This window comes from Caretta caretta, chromosome 5, assembly GCF_965140235.1.
Source record: "Caretta caretta isolate rCarCar2 chromosome 5, rCarCar1.hap1, whole genome shotgun sequence".
NCBI classification, from domain to species: domain Eukaryota; kingdom Metazoa; phylum Chordata; order Testudines; family Cheloniidae; genus Caretta; species Caretta caretta.
This window is the reverse complement of record NC_134210.1, coordinates 68,940,743-68,961,870: the sequence shown is the minus strand read 5'-3', so window position 1 is coordinate 68,961,870 and position 21,128 is coordinate 68,940,743. Positions and strand designations below refer to the sequence as shown.

Genomic DNA, 21,128 nt, shown 5'->3' with positions numbered 1-21,128 from the left:
AATTAGAAATGCTATTTTTTTTTTTTTAGAAAATAAAATAACTTAGCTTTTTGGGGGGTATTTGTTACTTCTGGAGTCTTAGATGGGTTTTTTTTCCCCCAGGAATATTTCATGGGCTGCAACATGTTAGAGTAGGAGGCTGAAGGTAACCCTGGTAAGTAACAACTAGGTAAATCCTTTTAAATCCATGATAAGGAAGTAAAAACAAAACAAAAAACACTAAAGTTGTAACTTTTGTTTAGATAGATTTTTTTTTTAAATAGTTCAGGTGCTATTAGTCCTTGCCTTGTAATTGAAATATGTTTTTTTTAATTGTGGCAAAGCTGAATATCCATTCACAGCTTCAAAATATTTTTATGTAGTAGAGTGTATACAAATAGAAAATATTGATTTAAATATACTTTAGATGCAGAGAAAAATGCATAATGAGATCAAAGCCTAAAGCTAGAGCAGCTGTGAATACTATTTATATGAGGGATTTTTACTCGTTTAAACGAAAACACACAACAAAACAGAGAAACTGAAGTGGTGTTTGACCTATTCATTTTATTTGGTATTTCGGACTAGTCCAGTGTGGGGACTTTTATCGGGCTCACTTTTCTAGTCTGTTTAAGAAATACCAACATGAAGTGCGGCATGATAATCTACCACTGGAGGGAGTCTGGGAGCTTTCAAACAGCTCAAAAGCACCGGGAAAACGGCGAGCCACAGGGGGAGAAGGACACGGTGAGAGAGGTTTTTATTGAAGCAAAAGAAAATACAGCGGCGCCGGCACGATTTCAGTCCAAAACTAAAGGTGCTTGGGTCAGACGAGACAGGAATACTTGGGAGGGACCTGGGAGGGGGATCCCCGTTGGTAACTGTAGTCTGCGTGCTGTGACCCTTCGCAGTCAATGCCCCCTTCTGTCCATAGAAAAAGAGCAAAGCCCTTGTCCACAACTATTGTCCCATTCAGGCAACCTCTTCCTGAGGCTTTTGCAAACTTCGGAGCTAAACGGGTTTGTGGCTTGGGGGGACAAATGGAAGGTAAGAGACCGTGTGTCTGTATAGACACAACACACCCCTTCAAATTAGGGATGGAGAAGCTCACCTGATCTAAGCTCCCTGCCAGTGCAGCATAGCACGGACAGCTGGTGCATGGTGATGGCATTTCTGCCCTTTGAGAGATGTTAATGAAACAGAGCTGAGCAGTTCCATTATTATTAGCTCATCCTCATAGTTTACACGTAGAACTTGCAGTGTTTTTTGGCGGTTCATTTTGCCGCATTAACACCAGCTCCGCCGATGCGGGGTTACATTTGTCTGATAATTGTCCAATGAGATATTTGCAGGACACGCCCAATTATAAACTCGCTTGAATAAACTACTTTAAAGACACACACAGCCGTTTAGCAAGCCAAAATGCAATTGTTGGAAGAAGAGGATTAAATCTGTTTTCCAGACTGCTAAACAACCGTCCGGTTTTAATTTGATTATGTAATATTTAAGATTAGCGTTGCAATTTTGCAAACCAATTCAATTGATCCTGTCACATCTCATCCACTAACAGCTGATGTCAGATCCCCGGTGGCGTATAAATCATATATTTAAATCTAAACTAAGTGATGAAGGAGCTTTATTGCACGATTGAATTATTTTCTACACTCTTTTCAGTGACAGCTGTCCACTCTTAAGATTGAGTTTATGGGCGTGTATGTGAGTGAGAGAGGACCCCTAGCAGAACCTGGGTTGAAATGGTTACATTTAGCAGTAAGGCCATATAGGGACCACTCGGAGCTCCTTGTAATTCAATTAGTCAGGTTTCAGGAAGGTGAGGCTGGGTAAATTTTTTGGCATGGGGTAGGGGAGAAGAAGGAAACGCCCCTTTTCTCGCGTCGTAAACCAATCCGCGTGCAGTAAAAAAAAAAGGGGGGAAAAAAAGCAGTCTGTAAGCAAACAGCAGGCTGTGCCCTGACTGGCTGCGCCGGCACATCCCCCCCTCCCTTGCTCAAGTAAACTGCATGCAAAAATCCCACATGATCAACCAGCAGCGCCTGTGCTCCGAGCTAGATGTCTGCGCCTCCTCCGTGCATCTACTCCTCGCGCACACCAGCTTCCAGATCTCTCTTCTGACGCACACGCATGTGTATGTATGTGCGTGTGTGTATATATATAATATATATATATATATATATACCGTGTATATAGCTATGCAGCTGTCTGTTGCACACGCCCATGCACACAGACGCCCAGAGCACTAGGCTCCTAGATTTTCCTAGGCTGCTGATGTCGGATTTACAGGCAGTGAAGGGACCAGCGTTGCAAAAGGGGGCGTGACAGTTTAAATATCCCCCCCCCAACATTTTTTTTTCAAAACTGACTCCCCCCCCCCCCCCCGCCGCTGCATTCAAGTGTATTTGCTTGCTAGGGCGGAATATTTTTTTCTTCAGAGGGAAAAGCTGCCGGGCAAGACCAAGACGAAGGCTTGATTTGTTTTCTGATGTAGTCCTCTGAGGGGTGCTTGCTTTCCTCCCCCTTCCCTCGCTCCTTCAAACTGTTTCGTCCTTCGTCCCAAGTCGATGGTTCAGGGATGGACCCTGCTTTATTCTAACACAGACACTTTGGGAAGCTGAGGGAGGAGATTCCTGCGGCTCTATCTCGTTCCCTGTGCAGAGGAGGCGGCTTGACACCAGCATCACCAGAGGAGTTTGTGGGCTTTCAGTTTCCGCGCCTGCGGGGTTCGGCTGGTTTTACAGCCTCTCCTAAAACACCCTCATTTCCATCTGCTCGAGTCCCGCGCCGCAGTACTGCTTGGATTGGCCGCTTTTTGTGCCTTTGCTGTGGCTCGGTCCGTGGTGCATCCAGCGCCCAGGAACAGGAAGGACAAGAAAGCCACCCCACGAAGTCTCCTCCACCCGAGACGCTCTCTGCTGCAGAGCAGGCTCCCCAGCTCCATCCGCGCGGCAGCCGGACTCCGCGGGGCTCGCTTGCTGCCCTTCTGCAGTGTGTGTGTGTGTGTGGGGGGGAGAGCCGCAAACTTTGTACTTGCTGCACGGATTCGCCTCCCGCCCGGCCCAGCTGCCTGGACACATCCCCAGGAGCCCGGGGGGGGAGGGCGCCAGGGGGAAGATTTGTTGCTGCTGGTGCCCCTCCATCCTCGCGCGCTTACCTGAACCGGTTGCAGCTGCCTCCAGAGCCGGAGGGCTGCGAAGGAAGGAAGGACCTTGAATCCCCTCCCCGCATGTGCCACCAGCCACCAAGTAACTTTGCAAGAGGCCGGAGAGCGGTGCCTTGAGAGGAGCCCCCAGCCTAGCGCTAGCAGCCTCCCGGCACCGGTGTATGTCTCCTCGTGGGCTCCGCACTGGACTCCCGGCTGCCGCCGCCCGGCTCGGCTCCCACATCCCCCTGCCGGGGTGACTAAGCTCCAGCGGCTCCTGAAGGGACCTAAGGATCCTCCCCCCCCCCCCCGGCCACACCCTATCGGGGGGGCGTCTTGCTGCGGCTTGTCAGTGCAGCCTCCGTGTGGCCCCCTCCCTGCCCTTTCTGTGACTTGACTGCCTGAGTGGACCCCCCCCGGTGGCGGTGTGGGCCGGGACTCAGTGATGTTGCACGTGGAGATGTTGACGCTGGTGTTTCTGGTGCTCTGGATGTGTGTGTTCAGCCAGGATCCCGGCTCCAAGGCGGTGGCCGATCGCTATGCCGTCTACTGGAACAGCACCAACCCCAGGTAAGAAGGGCGAGGGGCGGGCGTGGGAGCCGATCCCCGAACACCCACTGTGCTGGGCTCTTCGCCCACGGGCGGCGTGAGGAGCCGGGCATCGGAGCGAGCAGCGCCGCACGCCGGGGGAAGATCGGAGCGCTCCTCCGGCTGTACACGTGCTCCGAGCACAGGGGACGAGGACTGGGAAGGAGAGGAAGGGGCTGTCCCCCCACTTCACGTAGCCGACAGAGAAGGGCTTCTGGGCAGCGCCCTTCGGGGCTGGAGTAGGAGGCTCTCGACCAGTGCCTGGAAACCTACTTGTCTGCAAGAGGGGCGAAAACTTTCTTCTTCGGGCTGCGTTAAGTGCAGCAGGAGGGGGAACTCTTAGTTTGGGTCTTCCCGGTTCTCCATAGCAAACAATATTGCATCAGGCTAACTGCCCCCTTGTGCTTGGCACTCTGGTTCCTTAGAGGGCCAAATAGTGATACTTGTGTATCAAAGTGGAGGTGCGGCATCTACAGTTAATAATGAACTCTGTGTATGTGTGTCTGTACATATATCGGCATATGTGTAAGCATATGCGTTTATAAACATTTTAAAATCTAATTCCCTATTCTAGATAGGTAGTGAAACCCATTTATACTGACCTCTGCTGCAGGGAAACTCTTTATAATGATGTGAAATGAAAGTCTTGAACTGTTTCAGTGCACTGCCGCCTCCGTTATAGTGAACCTGTTTATAGTGGATTTGTTCTGGGGGGGCGGAATTACTTTTCTGTAAGAGGGTTTCGCTAGGGAGAGAAGGGAAACGTTTTGCCTGGATTGAGATTGTTAGAGGCGCCTGGAACTGGCTTCCTTGCAGCCACATGTAGCAGCTGTTCCATATCAGGGCTTCAGAGATGGAGTAAAGGAGCAGCGTCCCTCTGCATGAATTTATGTAAGCTGGTTAAGTCACATTAACGGAGCAAAGAAGCTTCCAACTTCTAAAACTTCAGCACTTGTAGATTAGTCCTGGACTGAACGTTTCCCATGAAAAAGGGCAGCTTCTCTTGCTCAAGTTGTCATAGCAAATTCAGGTGCAATAGTTAGTGATGCACTCACAATGAAAGGGGCATCTGATGGTTTAGAACTACATTTATAAATGTTGGTGTGGGAGGAGGAACCAGTTGTTCACTGAGCCACTTAGTGAGAATCAAACTGTTCTTGAATTATAGTTGACAAGACAAATAGACCGCAAGCTTTCCAGTTGGGATTGTGCTAAAAGATTTTTTTTTTGTATCTTTGCACGTTTTTGGATAGTGTAGCTATAAATGAAAGATTTTTATTTAAAAACTTTCTATTCATAATGTTAAATGAACCTTCTTTGAAATAAGAGGTTTTATTTAGCATCTATCAGTGTTCCTGTTATTTCCCCTTTACTTCAGTATAATGATATTTCAGTCCTGTTCCAAATGGTATCCATATGTTTAGGTAAAAAGTCACCTGTTGTATTTTTGCCTTGTTAAAGTAAATGTGAGCAGATTTTTTTTTTAAACCTGTCAACCTAGTCAAAGTAAATTTGAGGACCTTAGGTTATCTCTGTTTTATGTTTCTGATACTGCTGTTTGGTTTGCGATTAGCACATTGATTTTTGTTACGTCATGTTTTTTAATACATCTGCATTGTTTGCAGAATATCTTTGTACTCTGTATACCATTGGTATCACCTATTTTGAAGCCAAAGTTAACTGGCAGAATTTTCAAGTGCCTGGAGTTTGCTAGTTAGCTTAGTTCTTTAATGTTATGCTTCTGATGGCAGCTTTTCAGTAAAGTTAAACTCATGTAAAAGAAGAGTGACAGAAAATAATGATTTATCTGGATAATTTTTTAGTTGTGATGAGTAACTATACTTTTTTTAAAAAAAATCTGTCACCATGGGCATAATGTTAAAGTACTACTAGAGTAGAATTAAGGAAGGTCCTACCTCCCATCACACTTAGATATATTTTAAAGCATATGCCTCTTTTAAAAAAATTGTGTCATCAAACAAAGTTTTCTTAAAATAAAGTTGAAATGAAACACAGTAAAATCATTTAAAAAAAATCAACCCTCAAACAAACAATGTTTACTTACTCTACTGTAAAGAGAGAGAAATATTTGAGGGAGTAAATTTGACCAAATGATATGCACATGTTGCTAGTATGGAGATTTTTTTTTTAAAAAAGTCTATAATTTTAACTTTTCTGCTTCTCTGTGTGTAGTTATTATGCATGGCTTGTAAAAAGGTGAAGATACTTGAAATAATATTTAATGTGACAATAAGTAGTATGTTATTTGTTGCTTTGTAATGATTTTTATTAAACTTTATAAATTTACATCACTGTAAAATAACCTTTTGTAACTTAAACTTTCAACATCTTCAAAGAAAACTTTGTTTTGTTTTGTTAAACTTCCAAATACAGAAGGAGCATGAGTTCATTAAAAATTATTTTAAGCCATCTCTTCTTAAAAAACAAAGCAAAACTAAACAAAAAACACTTTCTTGATATCTTAAAATAGGAAGCAGCCTTTTTTTTTAAAGTATCTGTTTCTATATTACATGTTTGTTCAAGAGTTAAAATATGGTAAAGTTATAAAGAGCTGCTCTTCTGTTTTATAGAGTAGTGGCAGTAAAAATCTGTATTTTGTTCATGCCTATCAAGTTCCACAATCTTGTGCTATAAAAACAGGCAAACATCTGTTTGAATATACATAAGAGGATGGGAGGAAAACTTGCTTTGTATTTTGTATTGCCTTTGTCAGGATCTAAGTTCAGAAGGTAACATTCAGTCTGGTTATCAAAATTTTAAAACTAGTCAGCTGTTCAATAGTCATAACTTGTCAGTAATTTTTCTTTGTATGTCAGAGGATTGACTGCATTTTGTTTTTACTAACATGTGGCAATCAAAAACAATATCTAATTGGATATTAACAATCTGAATTGGCAGGTGAAATAATGTTGTATTTCTTTGACCTCTAATGTAGCCATAATAGTTTAACTTACTTTTTTATAATATTTATCCAAAATTACCAATCCACTGTGAACTAATTATTCAGTTAAAAATTCAAATTTCAATTCAAGCGTAAGAAAATAGAAAAATGCTCTACAATACAGTTTCTTCAAACCTTTTGAGTGAATAGATTTTTCATGTACTTCTAACAAGTACAGCTATATCTTGGTTTTATAGTTACTAACCTAACTAAACAACTTATGAAAACAGAAATAATTCCTATTATTATTATTATTAAAAAGTCATATTAACAATCTGATGAGTGGTGCAAATAGATTAGTGCCTGCAGTATGAAACACACTTCCTTAAATAAAACACCATGAGTATATTACAAAGGTTTGTATTGGATATTTTTTGAATAGATGCCAAAATCCTGGTAGAATAGTTAAAATATTTTCTGTAATACGGTTAGTAATATAACAAAGTAATTTATTTTTAAATCATCCAAATATATTTTCAGAAAAATCACTTAGAAGTATCATTTTGCTTACTTCCTATTATGTCACTTTAATTAACAAAATATATGACTCCTCATAAATTCCGTATGCTGATTCCAAATAAAAACATATGTTCCACTTCTATAAATGTGAAGCTTTTCTAAAATGTGGTAAAATAAGGTTGCTTTATTACAGGTGAAACTCTGTGTAAAAATTTGTGGATAGAATATTTTACAATAGGTATTCTTGAAAATTTTATGCAAGTGATTTTTATACGTGGTTTTGTAGATGTTAAAGTGCTTGTGAATTCTGATCTTCTCCTAAAACACATTAGTCTTACATCTGTGACTGCAGAAGTACCACTTCACTGTAGAGAAATAGTAAGATTCTTGTCATAGCCACGTTCCTGTGTGCAACATTTAACATAGTTTTGAGAGTTCATTCAGAATGCAACATATTGATTTCATCTGACTCATCAGTACCTTGATGATGACGATTCGGTCACCGACATTTCTCCCGTTTAGGGCCAGATCCTGCAATTGCTAGCTACTGAGCACTTGCCATTGTGAGTAGTATTACTGAAGTCAAATTGGACGACTTGCCGTAGTAAGTGCTATGCGCTGTACTCATTGCAGGATTGCATTTCAAGACTGCAATTTCTGTTTAATTATATAAGTTATTTCAAGAGTTGCATGTTATGTAGAATTTATAAATTGATTCTGGTTTTAAAGAATTTTAAATAGTGTGTGTTTCTAGTTAGGTCAAATCTCTTATCACTAATACAAAGGGCAAAATCTTGCTCGTCTCACTTGGAACTAATTCTGTTGAAATCAGCGGTATTTACATGAGAAGGGTGTATGCCGTTGGCTGTAATAAATAATTTAGGTAAAAATATATGTAATTTAAAATTCAATATAATTATTTGTATTCATGGATTGATCGCTCTAGATAGAGATATGTGTGTATATATGAGGGTCTACTGGAAACAATATAGTCAAAATAATTTTAATCTCTAACTGTATGGTTCTAATAATCATAAGTGATGCCATAATTTGACTCATCAATATTAGAGTTCTCATTAGGACAGTTGCTTGAGGTCTCAAGTACAGAGTAGAAAAATGAGCGTGTTCCTGTAAATTCCATGAATAGATTAAAATTTCCAATGCAGGTGTCCAAAGTTAGGAAGCTGAATCCATAGTTAGGCACTTAGCCCTTGATTCAGGGAAGTATCTGTGTTCACAAAAGCACTTATGTACCTGTTTAAGTCCCATTATAATAAACAGGACTTAAGTATATGCTAACAGATAAGTGTTCACTTAAGTGATTTCCTGTATCAGAGCCTGAAAGAAGTGGACTGATTTTTCAGATTCGTTTTCAGAGTTTATGAGCACCCTCAGCTTCTGTTGACTTGTCAAAACTGTGTCCTACATCTAAGTACCTCAGCATGTCTTTATGCACCTGCGTTTGAAAATTTGGCCATAATATGTTGATTTCAAATGCACAAGTCGTATGGATGGGTTTATTTTTTAAAACCATGAAATATTCCTGCAGAAATGAGGGAAATTACATGGAAAGCGTTGGAGCTCAGAGAGTATAGATTTCAACTGATCAGTTTGAATCAGTGTTGGGAGCAAAGTGGGGAGAACCAAGGTGTTTGATATTGATCATTCAGAATTTGTTAAACTTCAAAAGGGACATACTGCTTTCAGTACCAGAAGTATTCACTCTTTCCATCTTTGGGTACGATATATCTTGTATTTGGAGGGATAGTTTTATCTGGCAGCTCAAATCGGAAAGACAATAAGATCTCTGGCCCAATACATTTCTTATGATTAAATGTGCAGCAGTAGAGGCTTCAGTAGTTCATTTCACCTAGCTTAGCAGATTTTAATAATGTTACTCTTCCCTTTGTGACTCTGAAAAAATACCTTTTGGTTGAATTAGTCATGGCGTCCCTCTGTGAAACCTGCACAATAGTTTTACAGGCCCACATCTTTGCAGGGAGGAAATTTAGTTAAGGGGTAAATTACTCTCCTGAAATTCGTCCCATTTAAACTTTTGCAAATGCCCATAGTGAGGGCATTTCATTACACTCTGCCCACTGGCCCTATTTCCTTGGAGAAGGACAGATAAAGATGAGCCTTTCTTTTTCTCCCTTGTTGCTATGAGCCCAGCAATCTACCAGTGCCATGCTGGGCTGGGAAAATGAATGAATACAATTAGTCCTTCAGGAGTCCTGGCCTTTGCAGTCTTAGGGAGGGGCATACATACATACACATACATGTACATAGACACACAGAAGTGTCTTTAAAAAGTGGTGGTGGGGGGGAGAATAGCATAAATGTAACAACCACCAAGAAAAGAAAGGAAATATGAAAGGTTTTTTTTAATTAATAAAGATGGCTAAACTCACAGGATGAACAGTGTGTTGTACAAACGGTTTCCCAGCCATCCTCTTCCAATAAAAAAAAATACAATTTCTTATTTGATTAAAAATAAAAAAATGTTGAATAATGTGGTTTTTAGTTCTTGGCCTTCCCCTCCACTACCCTACTTCTTTCACACATTGGTAGTCCCTTAGTAGCAATGTATATAAACAAATGTAATATGAAACACATGAAATTACAGGCCTCTGCTTCAGAAAACAAACCACTGAGAATTCTCTGCATTTATTAAAATACAGTGCTACTGCTTTTTTCCTGAAATAATCCCACATTAGGAAGTACGCTATACTGCTTAAATATTGTGATTTAATTAAAAGAGCACATAAAGTGGGAGGGTTGTGGGGAGTTCATGTTGCTGTGAGGCAATAGTTCATGTTGGAGAAAACAATATTGAGGAGAAGACACTCTTGCAGTCTGAGAAACTATGAGTTGAGTGAAATTCTTCCTTGGTTAGCAATATGTGTCCTTTTGTTTTGGTTGACAGGTTAAGGGTTTTATGTAGGAAATGTCTTAAAATTGAAATGCAGAGAAGCTCAAGAATTTTTTTCTTCTTCTACTCACTCCATGCCCTTCTCTCCACTTCTGAGCACTGCTTTGAAAAAATGTCTTTGGGCTCATGATTAATCTAATCTTCTACTGTTGCTGAATGATGTATTCATTATTGAGAAGAGAGGATTCTGTTTTGTTTAAATTTTCTTAACACTTCTGCATAAAGATGTAGTCAGCAGCATACTAACATAATTAAATGGACATGTTTAGTTTAAAACAGGCATATTATTGAAACTGCTTTCTGGTGATTATTACAGCTATTGTGAGTAAACCTATGGTAATGTACTTCAGCATAGTTGAATATAAAAATAAAAATCTTCAGGTCTCAGAATTCTTTCTGGTACTTTTGCATTGTCTCTGTTAATTGTACTCTCTACATGATGGATTACAATAGTTGAGCCCATTTAAAATGGAATAGTATTCTTTACTGTGCCAGCCTCCATATAGTTGAAACCCTGGTTTTTAAGGATCCTAAGATCGATTGCAAAATAGTGAAATGATACATTCCGGTATTGGCAAAATTTAAAACAAAAAGAATCTATATTAAAATCAACCATTTGAAAGAGAATACACTATTTTACAGTGATCATGAGCTTGGATTTCACTCAGGTAGAGTTCTATAGGTTCCAATAAAATAAAATAAAATCTTTGTCTTAAGAATTATACTTTATATATTTGACATTTGAAAGGTAGATGAAAATGAACTGTCAATCCTTATTTTTCATTTAAGTTGAGAATAAAAATGGGTTTAACTAATTTATTTTTCTTCAATACTTGCTGCAAAACGTAGAGAAATGTTTGTAATTGATACCCATGTTTGACTATCTCGTATGCTAGAGTTTTTCCATGATTTGTTTCAGTTAAATAAAGGAGCAATAACATGCATTTCAGTGAGAGAGCATCTAGTAGCTAAATGTGTGAACGTTCTGCTAACTGACAAGGTATATACTTGAGTTGCTAATACTGATGTTTGATAGCAAGTTCTTCATGATCGGCAGTTTTCATTTATAATCTTCAAGCCTGTTTGTTTTTTAATTTCTATTGCAACTACTTTGTAATCTGTTAGCATGAATGGGCAAAGATTCAGGCATGTCAAAAACTTTCAATAAGGTGAAATCTATGAATACAGTATTTACAGCAGAAGTGTTTTTTATTTTTAAAAATTTCCTTTTTGCTCATTAAGTGAATATATTTGTCCGGGAGACAATTGCACAACAAAAACTACTTTGCTGCATTATTATTGGTAGGTTGCTTGGCTAACTTTTTACTTTCATTTCAGTTACACCAAGTACTTTCCAAAGAGCCATTTTTGGTTGAGTTGAGCCTGTTCGGCTCTTGAGGAGAGCAGTGAAATGGAAATGGAGAGTAGAGAAGGACTAAACCATTTGAGAGTCATTTGGTGAGGTAAAAACTGTACTGGGAGAAGCGTGAGGTTTCTACTTTTATCTCCCTTCAATTTGCTAAAATGTTGCTAAATGCTGTGTTCTATTTTATAGCAAATATTTGGCCTGTTTCTTTTTTTTCTTTTTCTTTTTTTTTAAAAGATTAAAATTTCTGCGTCACGTGCTTTTGTATAAAACTCACTCGCTGTGCCAGAATTAATCTTTACTTTGTGGCAAGACATCCGTTCTTCATTAGAAGAATATATTCTTTTTTCTCCCCAAAGTTCTTTTTCATTTCTTTGCTGTTGGGTGAATGCTTGCCAGCCGCTGGCAAATCCACATTGCACTCGAGTGGTCCACAAACACACGCTGTATACCTTAGCACTTCCCTAGTGGCTAGTAACGAAACATTGCATTTTTGCTTTTTGTACATTTTAAAGTAGTAATCCATATATTCAGGTTCTTTGTTATGAAGAACTATCTTGCCTCCTACATACGTGCATACTCCTCAGCCCCCACAGTTATATAATCTCGTAGGGAATTATTGAGGGACATAATGATTTTTTGATAATGCACATTATTATACTGTGTGGTTTTGGTTTGTATTTTGTTTTGCTTAAAGTGTAATTTCCCTGCTGAGTATGTTTCTCCAGATACCAAGTGCTTATCTTTACTGTGGAATCAGGGTTCAGTAAATTCTAAATCACTTAATAAAAACAAAACTTTTGTGATGCTGTGTAACCAAACATGTAGATTTTTGTTTGATGCCAACTTTAAAATTTATTCTATCTGTTGATATGGTGATAATCTTTACTGTGCCAATCTGCTGTCTTGGACTGGCAATATTGGTTAGTGATTGGCCCCGGGCTGGCAACAGCTTTACCAGAACTGCCATTGTCTTTCTTTGAATTAATAAAATGGCTCCAAAGAACCTTAAAAATTAAATAGACATTCTCTATTTTGATTCACTCAACATGTTTGTGACAGATGTTTTATAATAGTAAATATGCCCTAAAATAGTGGGGGAGGGAGAAGGAATGGAGAAATGACGCGCTTTAACAATGAACAGATAACTTGTTCCTTAACTGACCAACAAAGACCTCTAAAGGCCACTGTTGCCAAAATATTTTTCCTCTGATTTACTTATGTGGTAAACGCAAAAAATCTTTATTTGCTGGTCCAAGCTTTTGAGGTTTACATTTTTAAGTTTCCTGTAAATTATTAGTGTTTGTCAAACCTGTAACTGCAGCTACTGTTATGCTCCTTGTATACAAATACAACAGAAAGAGAAAGTAAATAAAAAGCATTTTTTCCTTATGACAACAGAAACTTGTTGTGCCTTAGTTTAGCTTAGTTGGTGAGTTAGTGGGGTTGGGTAATTTGGAGATTTATTATTTGCCTGCCCTTGATAGCATTAGAAGTTTGTCTTTCCCTGCAGTTTTATTGGTATCAGTGAGGGTTTCTTTGAGTTGTACTGTAAAGTTGCTGTTGAACAAAAACAAAAATAATTCAACTTAAAAGAACAGTAAACATGCTCCTAGAGAGAGGAAATGTATTCTCCTATCATTAGCAAGTAGGAGTTGACAAAGTAGAAGCTTTCAATCCTACTTTCCCTCCTAGTGTTTTCAGGAAAGGAGGGAATAAAGAGAGACGCTGGAATTTCAAAGTGGTGACCTTCTGACACTCACACACAGCATGGTCATTGCACTGGCACAGAAAGTGCCTTAAGCTACCAGAATGGCAAACTGATTTTTGAAGTCACTGATATGAGAGCCAGCTGAATGGGGGATGGAGGCTCTGCCATTGGCTTCACAGCTATTTGCAAATTTCCATTTTATTGCAAGATACTTTAACTTTTAAATTCCAAAACTTACCATTTAAGAATAATGTTACTTTGTTCAGTTTAGCCAGGGATTTGTGACTGTTACATAAACTTACTACCATTTGGTCCAGAATTCTGTGGTTATTCTTCATAGAGATCTGCTGCGCAAATTAATTTTGTTCATCTGGTGGTGGGGAGGGATGAGAAACAATGACGGGAGGTTCATATCAACATTCTTCTGCAAGTAAAATCCTCATCCACGTTATTTAGTCACTAGAGCCTTTTTTAAAGATGTAGGCTGAGATTTGGAACAAGTAGCAAAGAACAGGTTCAGGCCCTCCTCCCCCCCCCCCCCTTCAGATTACATGAGATCTCCTGGATAACCACTGCATGCATAGTATAGAAAAGACCTAATATTTTACATGCTGCCCTTTTGTATTTGTTTACTATTGTTACTTCAATACACTTTACATCTTTTTATAGTTTTCTTAGGGCTTAGTTTATTAAAAATTAGTGATCCATCACTAAGAGGGGTACAGTACAAATAGCGGTGCTCCCGTCAGACAGTTTTTGTGCCAGACCGAGGAAATAATAGGGATGTGAAAGCTGCCAAAAAGTGCGTCTCCCAATTGCTAATTAATCAGGCAAAAAAACCCACAAAAACAAACAAACCCCCAACCTCCCAGGGACAGAAGTAGAGAGGCTGTCATAGTTGATATTGGGAAAATGTACTCTAAATATTGAATAAAGCTATTTTAAAACAAAGTAAGGGGATATGTTGCCCTTTTAGCTGCTATCACAATATATGTATTTTCTTTAAAACTATTTTAAAAATGTTAACTACAAATTTGAGTTGGTGGGAAATTTTGGTGGTGTTGTTCCTGATGTTGTCAATAGCTTGAGCTTCTTAAATAACATGTCACTTTTTTTGAATGAACACACATTGTTTTCCCTATTGAGCATTCCCCAGTAATTTTAAGGTGGGGGTCATTTGAAGCTGTGTAGCACTAGAGTAAGTGGTAATACAGTGTAATACTAGTTTTAATTGTCAGTAAACAGTCACAGGGAAAATATATTTGAAAAGCCCACATTTTCAGTAATTTGGGCACTAGAATAGGGAAGAAAGACCTATTTTTGTGAATATCTTCTATCCAAAGCTGCAAATCACTTCTGGCACAGCTCCCATCATAGTTGCTGTGCCTTTAATTAAACGCCTGCCATTAGTGTATTTTTTCCATAACATTTCAAATGGAAAAGGCAAGGGGTCCTTGCAGAGCTGTGACTGTCAGGGGAACAAAAAAAACTAATTACATACTGTACTGTCACCATTGTCAGCGCTGCTTTTAGGGGGAAAGAACATGGAAAGTGTGTGTATAACACTGTGTAATGCATGTGCATGTATGTACGTGTGTGTGTATCTAGATAGATATACACATGTATCAATATAACTGAGTTTACCTAAGAGTTACTGTGTGTGTATATATAAATAATTGTGTGTACAGATGTACACAATTATATTTATCAGTATAACTGAGTTTCCCCAATAGCATGGGTGTGTATAACACATTCTGACTCTATTGGGGAAACTCAGTTACATACACTCACAATTATATTTATCAATATATCTATATTTACATACACATGTTCATATATAAACACATGCATTATATATTTAGTGTACACACACTAACACTATTGGAAACTCAGTTATATTGAAGTGCCATTTACATGTTTGTTCATAATTTCTGCCTTCAAAAGACTTGAATTCTTGCAGAATTTTCCCCCTTCCAATTTGTGATCAAATCATATATATATTATTGCTCTTGCAGTTCACCCACTTTTTCCTTTCTCTCTGTTGCACATGCTTTCTGTGAACTGAGCTTTCCAATAAAATTGCAGGGATCAACGCTGTATTTGCCTGCATTTATTGAAAGGGTGCAAGTCATCTGTCCTATTGTAAATTTTAGATTGCAGGCTGAATAGTAAACTTGATCAAGAAGTTGAATGAATGCAGCCAGTTATTTTCAAATTACTCTGTATAGTCAGGTGTTTTTTTTTTTTTTCTGCTTACAATCTGGGGATGTGGGCCATGTGCAAGGCCCTTTGTTTTCTGTTTTTATTTTGTTTTAAAATTTTCCAGGAATTTATTGGTGGTTATTACAATTGTTAAAAGAATGGGTAAAAATTAGGGCCAAAAATTAACTTCATAGTTTTCTGGGTAAATCTGAGGGTTATTTCTGGAGGAATGGGAGTTCAGAAAAAAGCAACAAATAGAGAATAGTAAGAGTGTTGAATGTAAAAGCAGTTTAATTGTGGTTTATTTAATGAACTGTTCATTAACAGTATGTACACACATGCACACACATTGCCTTGCTTTAACAGATAAACAGTTAGTGTAAACGTGAAGTTATTAACATACATACTGTAAATGTAACGTATTGGATTTTGTTAACATAATCTGTTTTTTCATATACTTGAATGGTCCAAAATTTGGTTGCAAATCGGTAAACCCCCAGATAATAGCTTTTGTAAAACCCAGGAATCTTTTGGTAAGAAATGAAGGATTTTAGCCATCTGCAATGAAATCGACAGGCTATAGGGCTTTGGGATGTTTTGGTTTTGTCAAACATTTGCCCAATTCTTTTTAATATAAAAGTCTGCTTTCAAATATAAGGCTATAAACACAAATGAGGATAGAACTGAAATTTTATCAACATTTCAAGCAGTAAGTAAAGTGGAAGAGAGAGACAGCACATCATGCCACTTTTTTGTTATTACTGTTACTTGCATAGCCACCAAAATGTAGACTCTGCTTTACTGACTGACTAAGCTCAAGAATTTAAAAAATGGCTGAGTAAAGTTAGGTTCTTAGGGCCAGATTTTTAAAGGTATTTAGACACCTAAATATGCAGCTAGATGCCAAGGGAGATTTTTAGGCGTATCTACATACCTAAATCTATAGAAATTAGGTGCCTATGTGCTATGAAAATCTAATTTGTTGTATATCTGCCTATGTAGCCGCCTAAATACTATTTACAGTCGGGTCCCTAAATCCTTAGGAAGGTGCCTACTGTTCTTTAAATGCCTTGTTTTTTTTTTTTTAAATTGCTGGAGGCAGTATGAGGTGATAATCAGTTTTGGAAATTGGGGCACTTATTTTCAGTGTGTGTATAAATGAGGATTTTAGGAGCCTAATTTTAGGCACCCATTTCTTTTAAAAATCATGGTTTGATATCCCTGTTCCACAACCATTTAAGCCTAGGCCGTAGTCCGCTCCTGTTAAAATCAATAGGAGCCTTTCAGTTGACTTTAGTTGGCGTTGGATTAGGTTCTACGTACATAACTGTATTTATGGACATAGTCCCCTAGACTTCACTAGTTATGCGTGAGCTTAAATGTGGACCATGTATATCTGCAAGACGCACTTTATGTATGTGAGTCGTGAGGTTAATGGGGCTACTCAGGCATAGAGTTATTTACGTTTGTAGAATTGGGTACAAATCATTATTAAATTTGTTTTTTACAGAACTGGAACCTCCTTGTTTGAGGAACTGGAAGGAAGTGGGTTTTAAACAATTGTTGCTCTGGCTTCAATAGAGTTAACCTCGAGAATGAATTTTGCACGGTAATATTTTATTAGGTAAACAAAATAGGGAGTAGTTAAATTATGATGTGTGTTGGATACTTTACACCAGTGGCTGTACCCCTTTCGGGAGTCTGATTGGTCTTGCATGCCCCCCAAGTTTCACCTCCCTTAAAAACTTCTCGCTTACAAAATCAGACATAAAAATACAAAAGTGTCACAGTACACTATTACTGAAAAACTGCTTACTTTCTCATTTTCACCATATAATATAAAATAAATCAATTGGAATGTCAATATTATGCTTGCATTTCAGTGTATAGTATATAGACAAGTATAAACAAATCATTGTCTGTATGAAATTTTAGTTTGTACTGACTTGGCAAGTTCTTTTTACGTAGCATGTTATAAAACTAGGTAAATATCTAGATAAGTTGATGTACCCCATGGAAGACCTCTGGGTATCCCCAGGGGTATGTGTACCCCTGGTTGAGAATCACTGCCTTACACAATACAGACCAGTTTAGTACATGATAACTATGGTGAATAAAGTCAGAAGTTTAAAAAGGTAAGACCATAATTAATCAGATGTAAGAGTGCAAAAAATGTAAAAGCAGATGAAATCTCCTTGAAGTATCATGTGATAGGTTACTCTTTCAAGACCACCTGGAACTTGCGAACACTTACTTGTGTGAATAAAATTATGTGGTGTTCTATCTACATGACCAGCTTGTTGCATTCCTTTTGAGAAGTGGGTTTCTACTTCTGCAGTATAGCTCTAGCCATCAACTCTCCTTGCAGTATGAGCTCTGTATTAGATGATTCAGTCATCCCTCTTCCATTGCCTAGAATCTCAAGCACTGGGTCCTGCACTGTAAGTTTAACTAAATTAGGGCTGAGGGTGTTAGGAGGGTGTAAATTTTAAAGATTGTCATTTAATATGCTGTCGGGTATTTGATGGTTTTGTTGAATTTAGGTGGACTGGAAGATCCCTTGTGAGGTCTGATGTAATGGGGAAAATGTAGGGGAGATTGAAATCTCCGGAAGTTGAGATGTTGATTTAATTTTAAAAGACAAGACTTGGTGAAATAAGACCATTTTACTTATAACTACTGAGTAAAATAAAATAATTTGAAAACTAAGCTCCAATCTTGTAAATCGATTCAGCCCTTCACTTATGTGGAGTCTCATTTACTTCTATGGGGCATGTTAGCAGATCCCATTGTAGGATCAGGGCCCAAATAATGTTTTTATATGTATTCATGCTGAATTTGTCTTACAGAATCCAACACATTTTTGAAAAATGTGTGTATAACTTTGTTTTTCAGGTGAATTTCTTTGAATTTGGCAAAATATCCCATGGATTTCCAGTGGCATTATTCTGATCACTTCACAGGCTCTCTTTTAAAAAGATCCTATTATAGATGTATTAAGAAATTAATTTCTGAAGCCACCTCCAAACAAAAATACCAGGAACACTTCTTACACAGAGCATCATTTTGTAACACATTTAATAGCATAATTGTCCTTTAAATCCATGAAGTATAAATCAGACAAAGTCTCTTATTAACTTGGAACAGAAGTTGTCTTGCAAATAGTTTCTTTGCTTTCATTAGCAAATGTACCATAAGCAGGCTGAGCATTTCTTTGAGAACCATAAAGAGAATATTTATTAAATAAAATAGTGGCATTATGTTAAATATTCTTAGTATAAACCAAGTGATAGGAAATCCATAAGTGTCCTGGAATGTCATTTGATGTATATTAGCATAGCAGGTAAGGAGTGACAGCATAGGGCAAAGGGGAGGAAAATAACTAAAGTGGGAGAGTTGTTCTTTTCCTTCCCATTACTATTTTCATGACTACCTACCACTTGATAGCCATCAGCAAACTCTCTCTGTCTGAAACGTACAAAATTTATGTGCCAAAAGCTCTTACGGATAGATTTTCTGCCCTAGTTTCTAGTCCCATTCAGGTTATTTTTTTTTTTTTTTAATGGTTTGTGTTTTACAGTCTATTTTCTATTTTACTTTAGCAGACCCTGTCACTGAGTGAACTGTATTTTATAGTTCAATATAAAATGGACTCCTAGCCTTTCATTTTCATATTAGCCATCTTGATTTACTGCTGATAAAATGGCCTTCTTTAGAACAAAACATTTGGAAGAGTTTCATAAGCACTTTATTTTAGGTGCTGGGTTTGGAGCTAATATAATTTTATTGATGAAAGTGTGTTTGCCTGTAGACTATAGCGTAACTTCTCTGGGTAAATCAGACCGTTGTGCTTCTTAGCAGTGACATTGAGGCAGTACCCAATTAGGACTTTTGTTCTCATATACAAAGGAAGAAAGTCTGAATCTGTGTGTGTGTTTCTGTTTTCTATAAAGCAGGTGCTCTAGGTGCCTACAAGATTGTTGATTTTTAGATTAGAATCAGTATGAGGTAGGTTAAGGTCTTTGAACTGTGTGTTTTCTTGCATATCAGTAAAGTTACGCCCTTAAGACAAAAATGTCCTCTACATTCCACATGTTAATCAAAATGCCCAGGGTCAAAGCTGGGAGGGTCTGAAGCCGTAACACACCTAGATCAAGGCAGAGTTCCTGGATGAAACAGTTTAAAAATGGAATTAATATTTGGTAAAGATGTTAGAGATTTGTATTTTTCCTCCTGGTTACCACTAGTAATGACATTGCACTTAAATGTGTCTGCATGAGCAACATTCTCATGTTAGCAGTCAGAGGACAAAAGATCAAAATCAGGATCAGGTTCTTGGGCTGTACAAGCAGGCTATCTAATTTTGAAAAACATCTAGGTTAATTAATCAAAATTACTAATTTAAAAGAGGACATTTTCTGCTCTAATCACTTATATAGCCCACATCACAATTGTGCCAGATATTATTAAATATTCCTCAGTGAGGGAAAAATGTGGGGAAAATATAATCCTGCCAATTCAAAAGGCACCTGAGTGGCATGAAGGATCCATAATCATGACAATAATATGGGGATATGAAGATGACCCTTACTGTGCCTGGGAGTATTAATCGATATTTAAGTGTTGTGGAGATGCTAATAAAATCAACACTGGGTATATACTGTAAGTACATTATAGTAATATTTATTTGAAGAACCTATTGTAAAAGTCTGAACTGGTTGCATACTCGCAGATATGCTGACGAGATGCTACAACTATTTGCATACAACTCCCATTGCATACATCCTACCAGTGAAGATTAAACACAGAAGGATTTGCATCTCTAAATACAGTGAAATAGTGTATAACTAGTAGTTCAACTAGTTCTAGTAGTGTCAATGTATTTCAGAAGTTAGGGTATGATTGAAAGAGTTCCCTAAAGAGATTTCCCATGCCTCACTCTTGTGCTTAATATTTCAGTTCTGGTGTTTTAAGTCTATTTTATTTTCGTATTTCATTGGTTTTCACTGCATGTTTTGTCCCTTTTAAAAACTATTTTCCTCCTAACTTTGACCTGTGGGAATTGTTTTAAGAATGATGTAACACTCCCTTAAAACTCCTGTTTAGCTTGAGAAATGGGAGAGTACAATATAAAAGGGTGGGGGAAGAGAAACTGGCTGTGAAGTGATTCCTGGATAAATGACTCCAGGTTTCTTTCTTGAAAACATCTAGTCTTCTTCCTTTCAGACTGTGCTTTGGAGAAGCAGTACACTCACAGCATCTTTCATTCACTCTGGAATCCCTCTCCGTCCTAGCCCTGCTTGTCCTTAGTCTGTAATCTGATTGCGCTAATCCTTTATAGCTATTATTTTGTGCTTATAAGCATTTCTGTTTTACCTGTAAAATGGAAAAAAGGAAAGCAGCTTAGAATCCTTTCTATTCTCCATTTAAAAAAAAATATCAAAAAAGTGCTAGCAGGAAGAGGGGGAAATGTAAAAACCAAAACACAACTTTCCATCATTTCAAAAAAATAGTAGTGAACTGCTGTTGCATGCCCTTTAACCCCAGGACTGTCATAAACTATGATTTTCAATATGTCTTGACACATCTGAAGTTTAAGATGTAATTTTTCCTATTCTAAACTACAGTTTGTCAGAGTCTTTGGTTGAAAAGTACAAGTAAACTGGGAAAATGTGAAAGCTACATTTGGACAAGTCTCTAAGCATTTTAAAAAATACAGTTACCTATCAGTTTGAACAGGTAAATGATGATCATTATGACTCTGGTTATACC

The 21,128-nt window shown here is 38.0% G+C and overlaps 1 protein-coding gene across 2 annotated transcripts in view; it reads left to right on the top strand.

Moving 5' to 3' along the window:
* The first annotated feature begins 2,000 nt into the window (after nt 1–2,000).
* The window catches only part of EFNA5 (ephrin A5), a 279,547-nt gene continuing 260,419 nt past the window's right edge, over nt 2,001–21,128 (top strand). The window contains exon 1 of one of the 2 annotated variants that reach the window (XM_048850818.2): nt 2,001–3,706. In XM_048850818.2, the coding sequence (XP_048706775.1) occupies nt 3,582–3,706 (125 nt within the window). In that variant the 5' untranslated portion in view covers nt 2,001–3,581. The remainder of the gene's footprint in view (nt 3,707–21,128) is intronic. The other variant, XM_048850816.2, reaches the window with a different exon arrangement.